The 23,892-nt window shown below is 36.8% G+C and overlaps 1 protein-coding gene across 1 annotated transcript in view; it reads left to right on the top strand.

Moving 5' to 3' along the window:
• map2k5 (mitogen-activated protein kinase kinase 5) overlaps nt 1-23,892 on the top strand; it is a 59,368-nt gene that overhangs the window by 16,568 nt on the left and 18,908 nt on the right. The window contains exons 9-19 of the mRNA XM_079246377.1: nt 2,684-2,723; nt 2,893-2,961; nt 3,575-3,656; nt 5,528-5,589; nt 9,979-10,027; nt 10,134-10,207; nt 11,075-11,125; nt 11,216-11,287; nt 12,848-12,877; nt 18,969-18,995; nt 19,334-19,366. Of these exons, the coding sequence (XP_079102503.1) occupies nt 2,684-2,723; nt 2,893-2,961; nt 3,575-3,656; nt 5,528-5,589; nt 9,979-10,027; nt 10,134-10,207; nt 11,075-11,125; nt 11,216-11,287; nt 12,848-12,877; nt 18,969-18,995; nt 19,334-19,366 (589 nt within the window). The remainder of the gene's footprint in view (nt 1-2,683; nt 2,724-2,892; nt 2,962-3,574; nt 3,657-5,527; nt 5,590-9,978; nt 10,028-10,133; nt 10,208-11,074; nt 11,126-11,215; nt 11,288-12,847; nt 12,878-18,968; nt 18,996-19,333; nt 19,367-23,892) is intronic.

A 23,892-nucleotide genomic window follows, 5' to 3' on the forward strand; every position in this document is an offset into this window, starting at 1 on the left:
CATATTTTTTTGATTTTCATGATGTATGTATATATGTGTATATATATATATATATATATATATATATATATATACATATATATGTATATATATGTGTATATGTATATGTATATATGTATATATATGTGTATATGTATATGTATATATGTATATATATGTATATATGTATATATATATATATGTATATATATGTGTATATGTATATGTATATATATATGTATATATATGTGTATATGTATATATGTATATATATGTATATATGTATATATATGTGTATATGTATATATGTATATATATGTATATATGTATATATATATGTATATATGTATGTATATATGTATATATGTATGTATATATGTATATATATATGTATATGTATATATATATATATATATATATATATATATATATATATATATATATATATAAATATATATATAATTTTGTCTGCAATGATTGTATTTATGTAGCTGTTTTCAAAGACAGTAATATAAAGCTACAGTTGGAGACCTGTATTTATCCTAATGGTGCATAAATAGCTAACATGGCACTAATAGGTGCCAGTAATTAAAGGCCTGGGCCATTTTAGAGGGTGTTTGGCAGAAGAGCAACATGATACTCCAAAGTTAGACACATTAAACACACTTTGCACCATACACATCGTCTTTCTGAATGACCTACTAACTGTTGAGTAGTTAGGTGTCACATGTACTAAACCAGCCTGTATGACGCGAGCTGAACCAACTTCATCTCAATCTCCTGACAGCTGTTGGACAGTATTTGTCCTTGAGGATTGTATGTTAGGAGGTCACAAGGTATTGTCACTGCTACCGTAAACTAACCGCCATGGGTGGTAACTGAAGCCAACGCTGGGCATTAAGGCATTTGCTAATTAAATCATTATGGGGCCAGTCGGTGAATGCAGCTTTACTTGCAACTCTAAACTGTCTGGAACAACTAGAGATGGAGCTGACTTAATCAGGTTTTTTCATCATGACCTGTCAGACTTTGGGAGCTTTTGCTGTTATTTATGTTGGTCTTTAGAGATACTTTTTCCATGGTGTTGGTCCTTTGTTCTTCCCAACGCAAAGTATTGAACTAGTTTAAACCAATGAAAAGGACCTTAGTGTAGTTTTAAAAAAAATGCAATTGTGTGTACAGTTTTGTTAAATGACCGTCATTTTTCCTAACTACTTTAAATTTGTCAAGTTAGGGTAGGTGACCCTGGAAGATGGTTAGGGCAAGCTACATTAAAAGTACATTTACATTGAGGAGTTGGCTTAGGTGTATCCATGCAGACCAAGATCATGTTCACGCTGCTCTTTGGTCAAACGAGCCAAACCTTGATAATAATATATCACCATTCTCACCAAAGGTGGCGCTGCACTAGTATTTAGCAAAAGAGAGGACAAAACCGGCGTGAAGAAGAAAACTCATGTTCTTCCACTTTCGAGCTAAACATAGAGCACGAAACTATCACGGTTTTGGCTTTTTTATTTTGTCTTATGAAAGTATACTACAGAAATATGCTGCAACAGTGGGCGCAGTATGAATGACAGATGAGGGAGAGGACCCTTGAAACGACATCTACCCACAATGCAATACGACACCAAATGCAGGAAGTGCGGTGGAGGGGGATTTGTGACTTTCGAAGGAAGACATCATCTTCCTGTGTTTGGTACATTTGAAATGGACAAAGTCTGTCTTTTGTAGGCGGATCGAGTCCACTTTTTTTTTTTTTTTTTTTTTTTTTATCCAAATCAGAATTTGTTTGGTTCAAATTTCCCTGAATGAAGCGGACTTTCAGAGCAAACAGACTAAGACTAAGATAATATCTATGAACGTGTCCTTAGAAATAATACTATCCAAAAGATCAAACCTTTTTCTTTAGATCTCCCTGCTCAAGTCAGGCTTCCAAACCACAGAAACACACACTTCTAAACATATCACCATTCAGTTGTTTAGAACGGGCCAGTTAAAATGACTGGATTGTGTCTTTTCAGACCTGTCCGTTCCACAGGTGATTACATTTCTATATTTTTGTGTTAGAGCAGCCGTCTCCAACTCCGGTCGGTCCTCATGAGCTACCATCCTGCTGGTTTTAGGTGTTTCTCTGGTACAACGCACATGATTCGAATGAAAAGGTTCTCCAACAACTTGTTGTCATCTTCCACATCTTCCTGTTAATGAGCCATTGATTTGGGTCAGGTGTGTCACAGCAGGGAAACACTAAAACCTGCAGGATGGAAGCTCACAAGGACTGGAGTTGGAAACTCATGTGTTAGAGCTTTTAATTATTGGCTGCAGTCTGAGTGTGAAGTGGATTTTAGTCAATAAGGTAAAATGCTCCTGGAAAACATCTCCTATCTTTTCGTTCATCATGCTATGCATGCAGGGGTTTAGAAACACACTTTTAAAAAAAAAAAAAAAAAGAAAAAAAAGTTTTTTTTTTGTTTTTTTTTTTTTTAAAAAGGTGTCTTGAAACCTGATAAAGAAAAGGTAACTATAGGTAAGACTGGTTAAAAAAAAATCTTGTAGACTTGCTGAAGTACAGTAAACCAGCGCGACCCAAACTTTAACACAATTTAAAATAACTCCACTTTACTTGAAAGTTGTTTTAGTAAAAAGCAGCATGTTATTAATGGGCTTTAGTTTAATTGAATCTTTTTTTTTGTCCCATTAGAGCTTACCATGTTCTTGGCAAACGAGTTCTGGCTGTCAAGGTGAGAATCCTTACTCTACCTTATTCTGTTTTTTTTTTTTTTTTTTACTGTTTCTGTCATCATATAATTTTATTCAACTGTCAGATAACAGATCAACTGAATTTTTTGCAGCTGGATTTATTAAAGACTGAATCTTTTTTTCCCCCTCCCCACTTACGTTTGATCACAGGTCATTCCTCTGGATATTACGGTGGAATTACAGAAGCAAATCATGTCAGAATTAGAAATTCTCTACAAGGTTAGTTTTGACTGGTTTAATATGTTCCCCTTTATCAAAATGATTTGTTTTTATCCTCTGAATCTTTTGCCACATGTATATTGTTAATTAACCATGAGTTTAACTCATTAATTGTCATTTATCACTTCTGGTGTAACGCACTAAGTCAGGGATCAGCGATACTTGCACACAAGGTTTACCAATTTGTTCGTTAAATTTCTTTCAATACATAACAGATTGTTTATTTTCTCTTAGGTTTAATAATGAATTTATGGGTCAAAGTCTACATATGATTGAGGATAAAGAATGGTGTTGTTACCCTGAGAGAGTATGATCTGAGTTATGTACTTTGATGTTTGTGCATTGACAAACATTGCTTGGCTAGCCTTCCTCTACATACAGACTATGTTTGTATTTGCAGAAATAAATAGTATTTCCTTTCCAAACATAAGCCGTTGTCAAAATTCAAATAGATGGTTAAGATTGTGAGAAATTTACACATTTTCCTATTTGTGGTAACAGATGCTGAAGCTATTTTTTTATGATTGTAATGTTTCAACTTAATTGTTTACCAGGTTAACAGACTTCTTTTTAGCGTGCTTTTTAACAATCCCAGTCTGTGCTCTTGTTGCAGTGTGATTCACCCTACATCATCACATTCTTCAGTGCCTTTTTTGTAGAGAACAGGATATCCATATGTACAGAATTTATGGACGGTGAGTTTCTCTGCAACATTTCTCCGTTTCTCGCTACACTAGTGTAGAAAAGACTTTAAGGAGCAGTCTTTTGTCTCAACTGAATAACCATTTACACTTCTGCAGATCAAGAGAATCTCTGATCGCTGTGAGCTGCTTAGCATGTCTGTGTGCTAAAAGCTACAAGGGCGTGATAAATCTTGACTGAAGTGCATTTGTAGGTGTATTTGTACGTGTGTGCCTCGACTAGTGTGAAATTGGGGACTCTTGTTTTTAGGTGTGTGGCCCGATTTGTCCAAGTGTGTGTTAATGCCGCAATTCCCATGTTTCGCACATTTGTCAGTGTGTCAGCAAAGTGTGCATAACTTCTGAACACTTTTACTTCATAGAACTTTTCTTTGCATTTGTACTTGATCACTGCGGCTGCTGTGTAAGCCCCTCCACCGTCCAAAACAACACACACAGCTTCCAGCTTCAGGCTGCAGTCAGAGCAGGAGATTATCACCTCTGCTTCATGAGCAGACTGAAAGTGAGACACATGAGGTTGCTCCAGACTGATCTCACCCTAGTTAACCGTCAGATATGAATGCCTAATAATAAAGCGTGTAGACAAAAACATGACTCTTAATTGGAGCACAGCAGGAGCTTCTAGTTAAAGTACTTCAAATGACACTTGTCTATGTCTGTGTCTATTATTTGATTTAGTTGTCCACTAAAATCCATTTAAATAAAAAAGAAGTCGCTTTTTGGGGCGAATATTGTTATGTGATTGAAATGTGATTAATTCAGATTAATTACATACAAAGCCTTTAAAAAGATTAATTTTTTAATCACCCACTCCTGATATATATAAATATATATACAGTTTTGCCCCCTTCCTGATTTCTTACTATTCTGTAAATTTGTCACACTTGAATGTTACAGATTATCTTATAAACTTTAATATTATTCCAACATAACCCACCTTGTTACGATTTTTTTGTGACCTCCTCGTTGAGTCGTCATTGTGCTCTTGAGTGATTTTGGAAGGTTGACTGCTCCCAGGAAGGTTGGCCACTCTTCCCAGTTTTCCCCATATGTGGATAATGGCTCCGACTGTGGTTCACTTGAGTCCTAAAAACTTAGAAATGATTTTGTAACCCTTTCTAGAGGGATAGATTTCAATCCCTTTGTTTCTCACTTGTCTTGATTTTTTTTTAGGATAACGGCAGGATGTGTTTCTTTTCTAGATCTCACAGCCTACTTCACTTTCCCAGACAGATTCTGTTTAACAGATTTCTTTATTAAACAGCTCTGGGAGGTATAAGGCTGTGGTCAGTGAAATTGCACTCAGCTTTCAAAAAATGTGGAAATCATTTTTAATTCATGACTTTACATGGAGGAAGGAGGTGAGGGGGTGACTTTTTCACATTGGGTTATGTAGGTTTGGAAAGTTTAGAAAGAGTTCAGAATGATTTTAAGCTCAACGTTTACTTATTTTAGGACTTTAAAGTCCGATTTTTTCCACCATAAATCTTGTTTACTGATAGAAATTTGGATCAAGAATTGATGAAGGAATCAATAAAATAAACAAATTGTTTGGCAGAACGGATAGCTGCATTGATATTAATAACATATTATGAATTCCCATTCTTGGTTACGACTCCAGAGAAAATTTAGAAAATTTTAGTCCAGTTAATAATCAGTTATTAATCAGTTATAATGAAAAATAAACTAACACCAAGTTTTTCTGAGTTCTTTGGATTGTGACATCTAGACTGTGAACCTGTAGCATATGTTTTATGGCTTTTGAAATAATATTTAGTTTCTCATACTCCAGTATTAATTCCCTCAGTGAATGACTGTCTGTTTGGTTTTATTTTTTTGTTTTGCTTCTTTTTTTGACTGTGCAGGAGGATCTTTAGATGTCTACAAAAAAATTCCAGAGCATGTGCTGGGGAGGATTGCGGTGGCTGTAAGTACATTAAATCAGTTTTTTGCAAAATTGGACTGATTTTTTTTTTTTTTTAAATGAAACAAAGGCTGTGATCACACTGCAGGTATTAAATGTTCAGTGCCTTTTTTTTTTCCGGAGATTTTTTTTTATTCTGCATGGTTGTTCACATTATAATTTAATGTGACTGACATCAGATTCCAGTGTGAACAGTCTGTGGACCTGAAGTGACCCACATACTCAGCAGAAGATATGTCATATGCAGAACACTGTTTTTAAGGAGGTTAATATGGATCCTACACATGTGGGATTCACAACAAAATTATGATATATTATTCCATCCATTGTGTAAATCGGACTTAGCTGCTTCCCACCTCCTTTCATCCAGAACTGTCACATCCGTCTCACTGCAATTATGTAAAAGTTAAGTGGAAAAGATTTGATATGTACCCTATTAGTACAGCTTATGAAATTGGTCTGGATAAGATAAAAACAAAAAAAAACAAAAAATGATTTGAGCTGCTCAAATTTTCTTTAAAAAATCAGATATTGGTCACATGTGGGCAGAAAAGTAGGATTTCAACAACTGTTGCCTGCAGTAAGAACATAACCTAACATAACCTTATTGTGGACCACTGCTGCTGCTTGGTCCACAATAAACAAACCTTGGTCCACTTCCAGAAATTATACAGTGTGTTTGGAGTAGTGTGAATGCTGATCTTCACTAACAGCATGACATTGTTTGGCGATGTGGTCTGCTAAGTCCAGTGTGAAAGCTCTTTTTAATTTCCCACTCAGTCAAACTGAGTTGTTTGGACTATTCTGGTGGAAATGCGCCATGAAATCATTCTTGTCACATTAGTTGTTGAATGAAGAAAGGACTCTTGAATTTACCTTTAACAAACTTGAAACTGATCAAGAATCTTTTTCATGTAACAACCGTCTGAGACTTTGTCTTCAGCACAGAAGAAGCTGCTTAGAGCAATGGCCTGCACATTGTACATGACTAAAGCAGAAAGTCACTAAGTTGGCTAATGAAACAAACAAAAACAAAAGGTCTGATGTTTTGAATTTGTGTTCCTTTTCTTATTTTTACTTGTTTCAGACTCACGCTGACGAAAGTGCCTCTATTTTCCACACTCATTACCCTTCTCCTGTCTCCAGCTCTTTCTCTGTCACCCTGCTTTAACTTTGTCCATAATCAAACAATGACAGCCATTTAGTCAGTGCTAATTTTAATTCACAGCTTACCCTCCTTTCCACTGTCACAGTTGTTAATTATCGCTGAAGGAAAAGCACCCAAGAGGGTGTGAGTGAAACTGCACAAGCCAGTTGTTGCTCTCGCACTACAACCTTACAAGGCAGCAGGACTTCAGAGAGCTCTTTTTTTTTTTTTTTTTTATACTTCATCCCAGTATGTTGTGGATTAGTGTTTGATGACTTGGGCCTTAAGGCTACTATCATCTCTCACATCCCATACAAGAGAAAAACATAATCACAAGGTGGTGTAATACATTTATAAATACTTTAAACTGAGATAAACACCACTTACTTGTTTGACACTTTTTGGTTCATTTTCTCAATTAGAGCAGTTGCTCAGTAATTATTTTGTCTCATTTGTTCCTATGAGTAGCAGATTACCCTGTTCAGAAAAATGTCCTTTATTTCCTGTAGTGATATTATTACAGTGCCTACACATAGCTTTTTTTCATTGTGATTGGCTAGAATAATGGTTTAACTGTCATTGTTTGACAGAAAATATGCTGTCTTGTAGCCGACAGTTTTCGACTCCTTCTAATTTTTTATCTGTTTTCCTTTGGTAAGGGTTTTGAACTGGAACACCATCTTCACCTTTCTTTACAACTTTGAAGTGGAATATAATTTATCTCAGAAAGGTCCTTAATACTGATAATTTGCTTCTCTTTGTTATTTATTCTAAAAGGGTTAAACACAGTGGTAGGAATCTAAGTCTTCAATGTTGGTAGTTGACCATTACTGTCGACAACAAAAGACAGTTTCTACACTGTTTGCAGGAGCATTCAATCACAATCTTAAACCCTTTTCCAGATTTCAGAAAAACATGTCAACAGGAGTCGAAGGTTATAAAAGTTTCTTTTATAAAAAGAAAGAAACACACAACATGAATTTCGATTCTAAAATTGGCTAGTTTTGTCTCATGCAAAGTCTTGTTTCAACAGACTTTAGTCCTCTTTTTACTGTCCGTCAGTCAGTAATTACCAGCATCAATACAAAATTGCATGGCAGCACAACACTATTCAAAGCTTTCAGAATAGATCATGTATAACTAACCACAACTTTAAGCTTTAGAGACGTCTGACCTCTGCTCTGTTTTATAAGCTGTAAATGGCATCAATGGAATTTGTTCACACTATTAATCAGGTTGCAGTGGTTATACTTGTTTTTATTTTCTCAAAGCAAGCTATTTATGCCATGTGAACAAAAAATATTGAAATGTTAAAATTGAATATATAAAAACAAAGACCCATGTAGACCTCAATCTGCATCTACCCTTACAAACGTAATTTATTTCACATCTATTAATTACTTCTTGAATGGATCTTACAGTTTAACAAACTACAAAAAGCTAGAATAACCCTGAACTTAATAATCCCTATGTAGATGTTCAACAGAAAATAAAAAGTCATTCACTCTAATATTTTATTAGACCTCCTTAAGCTTTAATTATGCCACACATTTGCTGTGGCATTGTTTGGATAAGCTTTAGCAATGTCACAAGGTTAATTTCCATCCAGTGTTGCATTCATTTTTCACCGATAAAATTGTCTTGATGAAAGGAGTCCGACAACTGCAAGAAGCTTTCTCAAGCACATCTTAAAGATTCTGAGTAGGGTACAAGTCTGGACCCTACGGTACCCAATCATGGTGTGAAAATGATGTTTTATTTTTCCTGAACCACTCTTTAACAATTTGTCTTAATCCTTTTGTAATATGCATGTGCCATCATTGAAGAAAAAAAATCAATCTTTGGAATAATCTAATTATTCGTTATGTTTAGGTCGTCAGCTGATCTCTTTCTTTGGGCACATAGCATAGACCTGACCTGCTCCAGCAACCAATATCAGTTCAAAGTAACCTAGAGTCCGAGGCAAACCTCAACTCTAAATGTAAATTTGGCATTATCTCCATGAGAGGAGCTTATTTGGGGCATGTAGCTTTAGTGAACCAAATCCCCCCAAAACCACTTTATCTCCCTGATTCATTTATAAAGATTCTGACAGTTTTGAAGCCTTAAATTTTGAGGACTGCTGCTAGATGACCCATTTGATTTATCACTAAATTAATCACTAAATTGTAATGTTGGCGATGGGGTCACAAACACATGTACGTTTCCGTGGGGGTCGTGGCTCAAAAAGTTTGAGAAACACTGGAGTGTAGGAAAGACTGCTGGCAGCAACCCTAGATCATAGCACTGTCCCCACAGGCTTGTATAGTAGGCATCAGACATGATAACTGCATCATTTTATCAACCTCCCTTCTTACCCCCATTCACCCATCACTCTGCAACTGGGTCAAATCTGGACTCTTCAGACCACATGACCTTCTTCCATTGCTCCAGAGTCCAATCTCGATGTCCCCTAGAAAATTAAAACCTTTTTTTCTCCAGTTAACCTCACTGATTAGGGGTTTTCTTATGCTGTTCACTCCCAATCCCTTGAGTTCCCTTCACATTGTTGATGTGGAATGCTCTAATTCACCATTAAACTCTTGAGTTCTACTGTTGTTTTTCTTAGACTTTTTTTTTTTTCTTAGAAAACATTGAAGTGATCACCAATCAAAATCATTCAGGATTGTTTTCCGACCACATTTCTTCTGAAAAGACAATGGTTCCCCACTATCTTTCCAGTTTTTAATGGTGCATTAGAGACAGTTCCTAACCCAGTTCTAGTAAAGTCTCCAATCTTCTTAAAATTTTTCTCAGCCTGAAGCAGGTCATTGATTTGACCCTTCTTCAACAGACTAACATCTTTTCCACCGTCACAGGATTTGTCTTTTGACATTGTTGTTTAAGTAATGAGAAGATAATCTAGTTAGATTAGTCAAAGTTAAACAACTTGTCATCTGAAAGATAATCACCCATGCAGTAATTAGCCAACAGTAAGTTTGTACTATTTACTTAGTTAAATCCAGGTGCTAAGTTGTAAATCACAATAGCCAGTAGTCGGATTTATTCACTTGCATATAAACATCGTCGTTAACTCGGCCATATCTGACATGGCTCTTAGATCAGCCATTACAGTAATTAACCTTTATTCATACTAAAGTTTTATTTATCTATTTGTTAAATGTGTTGGTGACATGCTCTAAATTGTTCATGTTTTTGGCGATTTTTTTTTTTTTTTTTTTTTTGTCTTCTGCCTGTGTCTCCAGGTAGTCAAAGGACTGACATATCTGTGGAGCCTGAAGATACTTCACAGAGGTGAGTAAGGTTGCTGTGTTATTAAGAAAAAAAAAAGGCAGAGTTGATAAAGACAAGCACCAGAGTTGCTGATGCTGCAGTTCTATCAAGCAGTTTGTCTCCACAGATGTCAAGCCTTCCAATATGCTGGTGAACACCCGAGGACAAGTCAAGCTGTGTGACTTTGGTGTCAGCACACAGGTACGCTGAATTGTTTGCGTGAGAAGGAGTGAAATAAGATGGGAGAGAAGAGAGAGAGGAAGAAAAACAGTTGTCCAAAGCTGCACAAACACAGTCCCCTGCAGTCCGTGTGTTTGCATGCTCACACTGTTCTGCATGCATACGGTCAGCTTGTCAATCACAGCATTAATTTCCAACCCAAGACATCACTGCTGTCCCAGGGGTCTTCAGCTCACATTCCCCCAAGCTCCCCCCTCCCCTTCCTCTCCATTGTTCTGTAGCTTCCAAAAAAATCTCTTTATAATTATAACCCACACTCACACACGCGTATACACAGCCAAGCCTCATTGATATGTATTCAGTAGGTAGGGCTAAAGCGTCGGTAGCAGACAATAACCATTTCATTGTGTGTGTGTGTGTGTGAGCGTGCGCGCGCCAAAGTGTATTTTATAATGTGATAATCAGGGACAGACCTTCACTATTCTCCAAAACATCCACCCTGAAAACTGTCTGCCTTTTTAACACACACAGACAACCACACACACACACACACACACACACACACACACACACACCCTTCCTCACTGTCTCACAAGCTGTAGGACAAAAAAAAAAAAAAAAAAGCTAAAGGGGAAGAACCATTCATTATCACAGTCCTGTCACTGATGACATTTGTATACTCACTACTGTCCCTTTGTCTTGCAACGCTCCCTTGTCAATACATTTAGCTAATGCAAATTAGGTCTCCTTCTTGTCTTTAATTATTTCCCGATATTCACTGATGTGAAGGAAAATATCTCCAAATGCATTTATTTTGTTGTAGTTTGAATAACTAGTTTATTGATATTCTAAGAATATTTGCTTTAACTCTGATATTTGTATTTTTAGTTGGTAAATTCTATTGCCAAGACATATGTTGGAACCAACGCATACATGGCCGTGAGTTTCTCCTGACTTTTAACCTTTACTCTAATTATTTTAAGTTGGTTTCCAATGCTCTACTAAACGTTGACTCTGTTTGTCCCATAGCCGGAAAGGATATCAGGAGAACAGTATGGAATTCATGCAGATGTGTGGAGTGTGGGCATCTCTTTCATGGAGGTAAAACAGTTTATAAATAGCCTCGAGCTTTACCTTGTATTTTCACCCACAGAAAATGCATGGATGAAAATGGAGAAATGAGAAATGAATGGAGAGGACACTAATTCTTACAGATATAGTAAATTTTCTTCTTTTTTTTAAAATTTTTTTTAAACAAATTCTGTAGTAGATCACGTGATGTCTTCATTTTTCTTCTTGCTGATAGGTTAAAGTGCATGTCTATTTATTTTCATCAGTTTACATACTGATGAAGTGCTTGACTGACGCCCTGCGTTTCCAAATTTGATTGTCATTTTGGTATTTCCCTTGTCTCTCATCCTCCCACCCACACTATTGATTCTGCATCTATTCTTGTCTCCTGCTCTGCAGTATAACAAATGGTGGAGCCTTCTGCCTCTCCATTACCCATCAATAATATCACTTTAATATCATTACAATTATTGTAACAATGAATGAGTTCCCTGTAATGCAGCAATGTCAAAAAAAAGTATTGACAAGATAAAGATGGAGTTTCATAGCAGTGGACTTATTGTCTCTAACTGTGCATGGATGTATTAAGCTAAATGAAACCCCACAGTTCCACTTGAATTGTAATGATCTTTAGTCCATTAATTTGCCTACTTATGTTCAATGAAAAAAGTATTTTGACATTTTAAAATAATAATTTTGTCAATAAGTTACATTTAGCTGGGATGAAGAATGTCCATCCAAATGTCGGGAAGAGTTGTCCCCCAACCTACCGTAGAAATCGGCACACAAGCACAAATTTTACACAAATGGCCCTTCGTTTTGTTGCCTTCTCTTAATCCCTCTATCTTGTTGTCAGTTGGTGGTAATCGTTTGGGGGTTATGAACTAAAAGCCAATGTTGTTTGATGAAGTGCTGTCAGCAGGTGGGCACTAAGCTTACCTCAGAGACTGAAAGTCTCAGGTTGTGCATGCTTCAGTGCCGATTTCTCTCAGCTTATATTTAATTCTGTGCAGTTAAAATGCTGGTGCCAGGAAGACCTGAAAGGTTTTCTGCATGTGCATGCACACCAGATCAGCTGCTTTTGTTTAATGGGAAATACTCAGTTAACCATATAAGAAATCGTAGCTATACGTCCATCCATTCAATCCATTATCCAAATATTGGCAATTTTAATAAGGGCCAATTAACCTAACATGCATATCGTTGGACGGTGGGAGGAAGCCGGAGAACACGGGGAGAACATGCAACATGCAAACTCCACACAGAAAGGCCACTGTCCAAGCCTCACCCCAGCCGAGGATCGAACCAGGGACCTTCTTGCTGTGAGGCCACAGTGCTAACAACTATGCCACCATGCAGTCCCCATAGCTATACGTAGTTTATTCGTTTGTATTAACCAACAATCTTCAATTTAGTACCTTTTTAGATTTGTTTTGGTTTCTGTTGTGTTTTTAATATGTTCTGGGTGAAATTATTTGCGATTGTACATTTCATGCTAGTGTGATAAGCAATGTAAACATTTCACATCACTTACTGTTTTATAGTTAAAATTTCAGAAAACCTGAAAGTGTTTTTATTTCCCTCTTATAGCTGGCACTTGGCATGTTCCCCTACCCACAAGTAAGTCAATTTCAATATTGTATTTATATTTGAATTGTATTCTAAGTTCGTCTTTATTTAATATGACTGATCTAATATGCAATATGAATGTAATTATAGACCATTCTCAGCTTTCGTCACTGATCACGTAACTTGCATGTTGGCAACATTCATGGGTGCCGGGAAATAAAAAAAAGCACACCTAGCGCTACCACCTCGGTAACAACAGCTTATGTTTCATGCCAATTGAAAAGATGGTACATTGGATGTTCTAATTGGCTTCACATTAATTATACTTCATTTCCCACACTGCCTGCTGGCCTAAATAAGTTGCTGCTATCAAACAACAAAACAAGAAGTGTTCTCAGCTGCGTTAGCAAGCACTTTGGTGGTATTTTTAGCAAATAAACAAAACAAAAAAAATGCTGTTCTTTGCGTAAATGTAATTAAGTTGTGGATTGTGAGAGATTGGGAGGTACTTTTTGGTTTAAAAAAAAAAAAAAAAAAGTTTACAATATAATAATCAGCCCAGTCAGACCTAAAGTTTAATTATTTAGATTTTTTGGTTTCAAGTTTAGTAGTTTCCCTCATAACTGCAGGTCTGCCGATCAACATCAGTCAGAATTAGGTCTTTACAGCTGTTATTGTAAAAATGTGCTGCTTGGGTTCATTTTTTCTTTCCTCATTACACTAAATTAAAATCCTGCGCAAATGTAATTGCTGACTACAGAAGTGGCTTTCCAATCCCATCAAGTCTTAATTAGTACTTTAAGATGGGTTTATCTCACTAATCCTAGCTGAACAATCTGAATCTGATCAGCTAGGGTTACCTCATGGCCGCCTGCCTGCACTAAATGTAAAGGGGGCAGAATGTGAAAAGTTATTGATAAATAAGACTGTGTTGTGTTAAATTCCGCCCCTGCTACAGAAACAATCGGATTTTTAATTTCTACATTTCAGCTGGAGACACAAGTGTTGAAAACTGTCTATTGCCCCAGTTCAGTATTTCTTGTGTTTTGTTCGTCTTCCAAGGCATTATCAACAGTTTGACTGTTGTGAGTAAAACAAAGTCACTGCTGAAGCTGCGCTTTTTGAATGTCTACCAGCTTTTTCCTAAGTGCTTCTTCTCATATTTGCATATTATATTATTGCCCAACAAGAGGTAACAAATGGAACATCAGACGGAGCTGGATATTTTGCTGTAACCTTTTTCTGAACCCATTAAAAACCCCTTTCAGACATTCATGTGAATGTTAATCTGTGAGTTTTTGTGTAATTTTCATGTCTGAATGATTGCTCTAGTGATGTCCTATAACAAATCACAGTTCCTAGTCTTAGTAGTGACATTTACCCATCCATTTAAAACAACAGGTACTTCTGTAGTTACTCAAACAGTTTGGTAAAGGGCACTGGTTTATATTTCTGGCATTTTGTGATTGGTTTTGCCTGTGAAACTTGAATCTTTTCATCCCTACCAGTGCTAAGAATCCACCAGGTCCTGCAGCGGGAAGTAAATGTAACTGCATGCACTTTGACGAAAGCTGTGTTATTATTAATCTTTGTTCTGAAAAAGAGCTTAGCAGGCAAAGAGGAGAGGAACAATAAAGCATTGTGTTGCTTAGAGAATAAACTTTTTCTGCATCTCTCCAAACTGTTGTTGACTTGACTGCATACATGGTCCTGCACAGGAAACATTAGGACAGCTAAGGCAAAAGATAGCATAGATTGAACTGTTTGTATCTGCACTGCTCCAGTTAGTTTGCCTACACAAACATGGAGAGCATTAATGCCCTGTTATTTTGCCATCAGCTTGTTGCAGCACCTAAGCATTTTTCTCTAGTTTTTGAGCCAAAAGAATGAAGACAAACAGTTAAATGTTCACTACAGTGTTATGGTTTAAATGGCAGATGCGACTTGTTTTCAGCACAAGCATGATGGTCAAGACTGAGCCTGTTTACTTACATACCAATAATCTGATCATTACCTGATCAGGAAACGGGGGCTTAGAATTATTACTGTGGATTAAAAGGGTAACTAGTACCAGTAAAATTGCCATGTTGGTTACTGTTGGTGCCACTATGTACAATAAAGACGGGCTGTTTTGAAAATAAAAGTAAGTAATGTCTCCACTTATATACATACTACATAAATCTGATAATTGGTAATATTGTAGACAAAGAATTTCCAAATATATTCCAGTAGTGCATTTACAGGCATCATATCAGATTATTACAATTATCTGATTACGCCTAGATTTAGGATTTTGATGGTCATGTAAACTGGCTCAGCGTCTTCCAGTGAAGACAAACATGGTGTTTGTTGGCAGATAAAAGGATGAGGCTTAAAATTAACATTGCAAATACCTGTAAGATAAAAGCTAATGCCAGCTCGACGACCTGTTTATACAGACATAACTTCAGCTGATTCCATCTGCTGCAAGTTCTCACACAACCCCATTCTTCTCCATGCCAATATAACATATAACATTATCACATTTTTTAATAAAATTCCTTATAGATTTTCATTTTAGTTAAGTGCAAAGGGCAAACACTGAGTACACATTTTTATGTAGTTACGATGAACAATAACATGAATGTTACCAATGTTTGAATGCCATCATTTGAACAGACTGAAGAAGCCATTAATGTTAGATATCCCATTACCTCCATGGACTTTTTAAAGGTAATGTCATCCACTATGCTGAGATAAACCTGAATGCGTTTTCTACAAGAATTAATTAGTGACATAGTTGGCAAATGAAGTGAACATTTATTCCTATTTATTCATGATTTACAAGTGAAGTTAGTGCATGTGTGAAGTTGTCACATGACTCCAGCATAGGTCTTGTCTGACATTAGTGCATGGTCTCTACCCTGATTTGTTATGTATTTTTTTATATTAGTTCATCTTCACCAGTAAAATGGACATAATATTAGACACCTCTCAGTTTATTTAGGCTGTCCTGTTTAAGCCGTTGTCTTTATCACTGCGTTAATTTCCTCCAGCTCCATATGGCTCTGCAGACAGTTCACCTGCAGGCTGTAGCAGAGCTGTGTGGCGAGAGCACTCGGCTCCAGCTCGTCAAGCGCAGCCAGCCAAAGTCCTCAGGCCTAAACTGTCACTTTTTTCAGACGCTGGCGCAGCTGTCTGTTCAACCCAACCCGCTACACTTCACAAAGAATGTTTTAGTAAAGGCTGAGGAAGTTGGAGAGGATAAAAGAGGCGAAAAAACGAACTTATGTCATCAGAGTACTTGTGGATGCTTTGAGTTGATAAATTTGACTCTTGCCGTTTCATGATTTGGATTTTTAAAAATAACAAAATATTGGGAGCTGTAATCCACTTGCTGTTATTTGTGGTTTTTGTTTAGTTGGTGCATCTTTCATTCATTCTCTTATGTGTTTGTATGCATGCAGTCATCACCTCATGTTTGTCATGATTAGAGATGGTCTCTTTAATTCCACTTCACCACATGTTGGGATTCATTTGCATTCTTCGTCAGGAGTTAATGGAGTTTTGCGCGGCTCGCTCTGAAAGTCTTTGAAGACACCAGACCTGATGGGATGTGTATACAGCCGCCAGCACTGTTGTCTCTGATTGATTTGTTGTCTTTTTGCTTTGCTTCGTGGTTGCTTTTATTTCTCTCCATTTTGTCATTTTTCTCTTATTTGAGTGAATGTCTGGATGAAACACGTCAGTTGCTTTTTGCATCTGTTTCGGGAACTTCATCACACATCACTGCATCTGTCAATGAGAAGAGATGCTTTCCATGAGTTCTCTCATTTTGTGCTTCCCTCCCTCCTCGCTCTAATGACGTAGACTTTTTTTTTCCTCTAATGTGTGTCTGTTTATTGTTAGTTTGTTGTAAATAATTTTTGCTGTAATTTCTCAGCACACTAAGAACAATGCTAAATTCTCAAATTAAAGGTGATCAACCTGTAAGAAGGAGACACTATTTCATTTCCATCCATAAGGCGGTACTGGCATGCACGGTGATGTAGTGGTTAGTACTGTGGCCTCACAGCAATGAGGTTGCTGGTTCGAGCCTGTAGGTTCTCCCTGGATACTCCAAAGACATTCATGTTAGGTTAATTTGTTACTCTAAATTGTCCCGAGGGGGGTGTGTGTGTGTGTGTGTGTGTGTGTGTGTGTGTGTGTGTGTGTGTGTGTGTGTGTGTGTGTGTGTGTGTGTGTGTGTGTGTGTGTGTGTGTGTGTGTGTGTGTGTGTGTGTGTGTGTGCGCGCGCATGAATGGTTGTTTCTCTGTGATGGACTGGTGATCTGTCCAGTGTTTACCCTGCCTCTCGTCCTATGATTGCTGGGATAGGCTCCAGCTCTCCGCAACCCTTAAATGGAGTAAGCGGTTACAAAATTAATTAATAAAAAGGAGGTACTTTTAAATATGAGATCACTTACAATACAATACAAATAATGGAAAGACCCTTACATTCATTTTGTCACTCTCTAGATTTGTCTAAAGGAGATCAGCCATTCGCTGAAGTTGTATGATTTTTGACAGACTTTCATTTCAGAGAAGCAAGTCCTGAGATTATATTTGTCGATGATCCTGACCTCCACATTAACACTGCTTGGGTTTCCTTCTTACCAGTTACCAAAATATGCTGATTAAAAGAGAGACTTTTGTTTTACAGGTACAAATCTTTAAAGAAATTTCTTTGAAATCCTAAAGTAGAGAAAAAAACCAAAACATCCTATCATGTTCATTGATTTAGCTTCAAAAGGAATAAAAATCATTTGACATCTAAGAAGTGACGCGACTTCTGTTTTCATGCTGAGCTCTGTGTGATATTTTTAAGTGATGAAAAACTTAAGAACTTCAGAGGCTCTGCAGATACAAGAAGCTGATGCTCTACATATCCGCATTCATCATTTTACTGACACATACACGCACACACACACACGCACAAATAAATACAGTCTCTTCTGTAGAGCATGTCTTTCTCAGATCAGTCATGAAAAACCAAAAACAAATTTAAAGAAATGCGTTAAGAAATCTTTTTAATCATTTTAATCATCACAAAGGAATATTTACCTTCAGGATGAACATGCAGATGATCATTTGCAAACTAATTAATCATTACACAAGTATTAGATTAAGTTAGCACTGAAAGATATTAAAACCATTTGAATATGTGGTCAAGCTACTCAGTATATGTAGAATAAGTCTCCAATTATGTTTGAATAAGTTAGCCTCCCACAATCCAATACAACCCCCTGGAGCAGCATGCAATTTTGTTCTCGCAATTATTTCAGAACAAATTAGTTTTCCATAGTTGCTTTTAATGTGTCTGAATCAGGCAAAACTGGATATGGAGGCAGTTTAGGAGTCTCTTGGTATTTACAGACTGTGAAAACCTGTATTTAATTGAGTGAATCAATAAGTGCTCTAATGCTCTGTCAAAAGACCTGGAAAAATGAGCAATATATTTAGCTGAGCTTAGGTTTTAAGCTTTGTATCATTTAGTCTGTGTGATGAAGTTATAAATGCTTCATGTAGCACTGCAATGTCATTTTAAGTCAAAGTTCTGTTTAAATGTTAACTTGAAAAGTTCCTCATCTACTTTTTTTTTAAGAACATAATGTTCTTATATTTGATTGTGATCATAGTAGCACGTCAAATCAAGTGTTTTTCTTCCTTTTTGGGTTTATTCTTTCGCCCTCTCTAAAGACTTTCACTTTTCTTCCTGGTACAAATGATGGCTTTTACCTCAGTGTCCCCATGTTGTGGCTGGTTTTACAGTTTTACAGTTGCATTGAGCGCGCTCATTGCAAATCTCCTCTAAAGCTCCAGTAACTGTAAAACAGTCACCCTACATCCCAGCACATCTAGATAACCTGGAGGGCAGGAATAAAGTACTGCTCTGAAAATTAGCATTAGTGGTTCTTTTATCCCTATTCTACACAAATGAGAGCGAGACCATTAACATTTGTGTGTTTTCATTATGTAAATGATGTTAGTACATACTCACAAATTGCCAACAGGAAAGCAATAATTTTCTCCTAGTGATCATAATGTGTCCAAGTGCATCGTCTTGATTATGACACGCTAATTACATATTGCCTCATCTCCATTTCTCTGTCTTGCCCTACAGATTCAGAAAAACCAAGGCTCTTTAATGGTAAGTTTATTGCAGTAGAAAGAGAGGAATGGAAGGCAGAAGTCTCCTCCTCTGTATATAGTCTTCTGTTACTGCTGGTTGACTCTCTCATTTGAAAACGCACTAGATTAGATTTATTCAAAAAAATATTAGATCATGCTTAATTTGCTGATATTACATTAGGTGCCATTATGAAATAATAACATTTAGAGGCTGAAGGCTGACTTTGCTTTAGTTCGCTGCATTTGATTAATCTAGGTATTTTTTTTTTCTCACACTATTGAATTCCACAATTGCCAAGAAATTCCATGTAGGATAATATTTTTTCCCTGTCATCTCCCTCTGTCTCTCCTCTTCAGCCTCTCCAGTTACTGCAATGCATCGTTGATGAGGTGAGTCGTCGTCTTATGTGCTTTTGCATCTAAAGTCAGTCCTAATGGCCCGGAAAGCTTATATTTTGTTTCCTAATGAAGCAAACCACTCAGGCGGCTTTGCTCCCCATTCACTCAACCCTTCACCCTATGCAACTGCCTCAGGCAACACACATATGCACATGCACATTACTGGAGAGGTTGGTCCTGTCATGAGTGACACCCATAAAAGACGCATCTCTGAATGCTGTATAATAAAGAGATCATTTTAGAGCGCCCAAAATTGTTTTAAAGCAGGATTATTTGCCTTATTGTCTTTTTTTCTCCAGAAATAGAAAGTATTAAATCTACACACAAACTCAAGAATAAAACGACAAATAAAAGTACATCCTGGAAGCCATAGTCTTTATGTTGCCATCTTAAAAAGGACAAGTCAAAGTTATGAAATTGTATGACAAAAATAAAAAATGTGTTAAAAATCATGAAGTTATAAAAATAAGATATTGCGTTCTTAAAAACCTGTTGTGTTCCTGTTCTTCTTTCTCTGTGCCCATAGTTTATCAGATGAAACACTTCTTAAACAAGACTGAGTGAACCCACCTGAGTACTTGTTTTTTTCTGACTTTACTTCCATGCTGTTGTGCACAAAAATATCTGAACTCACATTGGCTCCATTTTCACAATAACCAGCAATCTGCACACCCCACCCGCCCCCTCAAATTCTTTACTGACATTCACTAATAGCCAGAAGCCCTCCACAACAGTCACACAGTGCCCCCCCATCATCAGCTATATCGCACATTAAATATACAGTGTCACTTGTCCTTAACTGCCTATAGATTGACCGTAATTAATAATTAAATGCTTTTGGTTGTAATGGATTGACCCAGGCTGAACTGTTCATTAGTCAGCTAGACGTACCCATCACTCAAACTATTTTTCTTGTGCCCTTTGCCGTCTCCCCTCGAGGAAAGAGAACACTTGTGTTGTCCCTGGTGAGGCAGCAGCGCCTTACTGTCCCAGCTAATTCAGTGTTTTCGAGGAAGAGACAAGAAGATAAGCTCTTTCTGGAAAGATGAAGTCACTCGGAGAGAATGTAAAGGTTGAGGACTTAACTATTGGGAGCAAGTGCATTAGTAAATTGTAAAATAAAATATTCACAGAAAAATCTGGATTAAGGTGTTAGTTACAGTGCAACTTATACAAGACCCTCATATTTACCGTTAAGAAAAAAATATATATGCAGTAGTCACACCTGACCTGAATATGATCGCAGATGTCATAAAATACATTTGACCTGCCAGAATTTAGCAAACACTGTTAGATTTTGTAGATGTAATCAACATGATTTTGCATCTTTTGCTTTGGATCGTTTGGTGTTTTTGTCTAACTTTTCCCCTGGGGATCTTAGTTGTTTAATGGCTGACTCAGTAATATGCTGCTCTGATTGGATCATTAATGTTGTAGCTAGATGTATGTGTCTGTCCTTTTTTTATTTGTTTCTCTTTCAGTCAAACATAAATACAAAATGTATTCACTGTGGCAGGCAGGCTCATAATACAGAACTTTAATGTAATATTTGACATTTTGTGGCACACAGTTATGAATTTAACCCATATCTTGTCAGAGGAGTTGAGACGTCTAAGACTTCATTCAGCAAAGCTATACACAAAATAGAAATCTTTCTTTTTTCATTTAGATAAGGAACAAAATTAATTTATTTTCCCCATTCAGACCTGATGAATGCCATATATTGTTTTGCATTTTTTTCTATTGATAAACTTAATAATTTGGATGATTTTAACTTAGAAAATCCCTTCAGCAGCATAATCATTTAATGCTTGCCTTTTTATTAGCATATAAAAAACCTAAATGCCACAATAGTGTACAGGAACCAGATCCAAAATAAGCCGTATGAAAGCTAAAACCAATCCAGACGTGTAGCCCTTCAGGCAGCTAATTGATTTTGCTCATTAGCAAACGCAAAGCAAAGATTATAAGATAAAATCTTGTTTGATCTCATTCTCTGTTGGATGTTTTTAGCCAGTTGGATAAAGTTGGATCCAGTAGACAGAGTTTATTGAGACTCCAGTCTATACCTCACAGACACTCGCATGTTTGTGAGGCCAAACCAGCTGCCACAACACAGAACACACCAGTTGAGATTGCAACTCACAGAAGGAGTCATTCCAGTGTCTTTAAAGATTATTATCAAAATAATAAATCTTCACATGGCAAATAGCTGTTTGTGAACATGTGAAACTCTAAGTTATATTGACAATACTTCTTCTTAATTGGGACAGCGTGTACGTTTGGTTTGACTTAATTTACCTTCATTTCATTTAGGTTATTGGTTGGTATTGGTGCATGCCTAAGAATCAAGCTTGCCCCGTTCAGCCAAGGTCTTAAATTAGAAATTCTCTGAAGTTGCTCCTACCATCTGTCTGCTGTCCTCTCTCATTAATGTACCTTTCTCCTCTATTTGTTGAAGAGCAAGAGGCTCGTCTAATAAAGAACTCCCACTTTATTCTCAAGCCTGTAATTACTGATCTAATTTTACCTAATAATAGCTTCATGGCAATGACATGTATATTTACTTGTACCGTTGTACCCTCATAGTGTGTGTGCTGTCTCATAGTGGAGCACACTGACAACCAGAGGAATAATTTAAACAGACTAGTCACTTTCATCAGCCTGCTTGTCTTTTGTGCAATCGCCTGCTGCCACATCAAAGCTACAGCAGTTTTGCACTCAGCTGGAAACATGAATATATGCATAATGTATGTGTTGGTGTTGGGTTCTGCAAAAAGATGCATAAAGGTGCTTGTAGAAATGTGGGGAAAATCAGGCTGACTGTCAGATATAACCTACATAGTGCATAAATGAATTGGGTAGTCACCACTTTGTAAATACTGTGGGTCTAATTGTTCATTATACGTGTGCGTGCACATCATACTACAGTAGTTGCAAATTATTTTGTTCACTCCCTCTGAACAGAGGGGTTATACTGCGGCCTGTAGTGTGCAGTGCTCAAGGGCATTTGTTTGTAGATGCAGGTTTGTGTATGCGCTATGATATATTGCTCATCCAAGCAGTGTCAGGACTCTGAAGTGCAGTGAGATTAGAAAGAACCCATTCCTTTGTTAATCTAAATGGGTTCATGCATCATGCTTTGCGGGAGCCTGCCGATCAGAGCATTAAGGAATGGCGAACACTGCCAAGGGGTGTTTTTACTGGCGCAGCAGGGCTTCAGTTTTAAAGAAGTCTAATTCCAGGCCTTTGAATAAATACCTGCTTGTGGGTCCAGGCTTGGTGATATTGCTGTGTAGCTTAGTCAGTTGTGTGATATTATGCATACCACTTGATGCATATTTACTCTTTTATTTTTTACTATAATTGTGTGAAAATATCTGTCCATACTGTAAGATATTTGCATTTGCTAAGATTTCCTTAAATAAGGAAAAATATCAAGACTTTTTATACGAGTGGGAAATATCTTAAAACATTATGAGAAACATTTATTTCAGGTCCCTTATTAAGAAAAAAAACTCACAATAGTAGTATGTCACTGCTTGTCAGTGTTGTTTCTTTCTCACTTTAAGAAAAAAGATATGCAAAAAGAAAATTTAAACAGACCCCCCACCCCCCTTCTCACCATTTTAGTGATAGCTGTGTTGTGTTATTACAAATGATAAAACCTAAACATGATTTGTGCCTCAAAGACAAAGATTTACGTTCATTTTAAATTATTCAGTTCAGTAATAAAGCAAAGAGCAGAATCAAGGTAAAAACTGCACATTAAGTCCATGGTTCTTTAATGCTTAACAACTTTAATCTTTATGATCAGAAACATTGTAAAAATAAATTCATTTTTTTTCTTTATTCTATTATCCAATAAGGGAGCACACAGAAATATCATTTTAGATGAAATCTAATGCATGAATGACTCCATGGAGAAATGTAGCCTTGATCTGAATGGCCTAGCTTGCATTGCAACAGATTTTGCTGCACCAGTTTCTGTATCTTGTTTCATGTTTAAGTATTTAAATGATTAAATAAATGTCGCCACTTATTTCACACCTTTTAGTCAGTTTAGAGTTTACAAAGAGCCTCACAAAGTGCTTCTTATTCACCCATTTCACAGTTCTACTTTTATTTTTCAGTCTTTATAGATGGATTTCTTGCTTGCAAATATTCATTACTGGGAACACATGCAGCCATTAACTTCCTAAAAAAAATGTTTAAAAACTAAATAAAAGTTTTGTTATAGATGTTACATTTTAGTTGACTCAATAATGACTTAATGAATCCATCTTGCAGGTTTTAGTGTTTTTCCAGTGCAATACACCTGACCCAAATCAATGGCTCATCACCAGGCAGGTGCAGAAGATGACAACAAGCTGTTGAAGAACCTTTTCATTTGAATCAAGTGTGTTGTGTCAAGATAACACTAAAACCTACAGGATGGTTGCTCTCGAGGACCGGAGTTGGTGACTCATGGACTTGTACATATGGAATAGTGTGGCTTCAGAGGTTTTACACTTACT

Source organism: Telmatherina bonti (assembly GCF_933228915.1).
Source record: "Telmatherina bonti genome assembly, chromosome: 1".
Taxonomy (NCBI): domain Eukaryota; kingdom Metazoa; phylum Chordata; class Actinopteri; order Atheriniformes; family Telmatherinidae; genus Telmatherina; species Telmatherina bonti.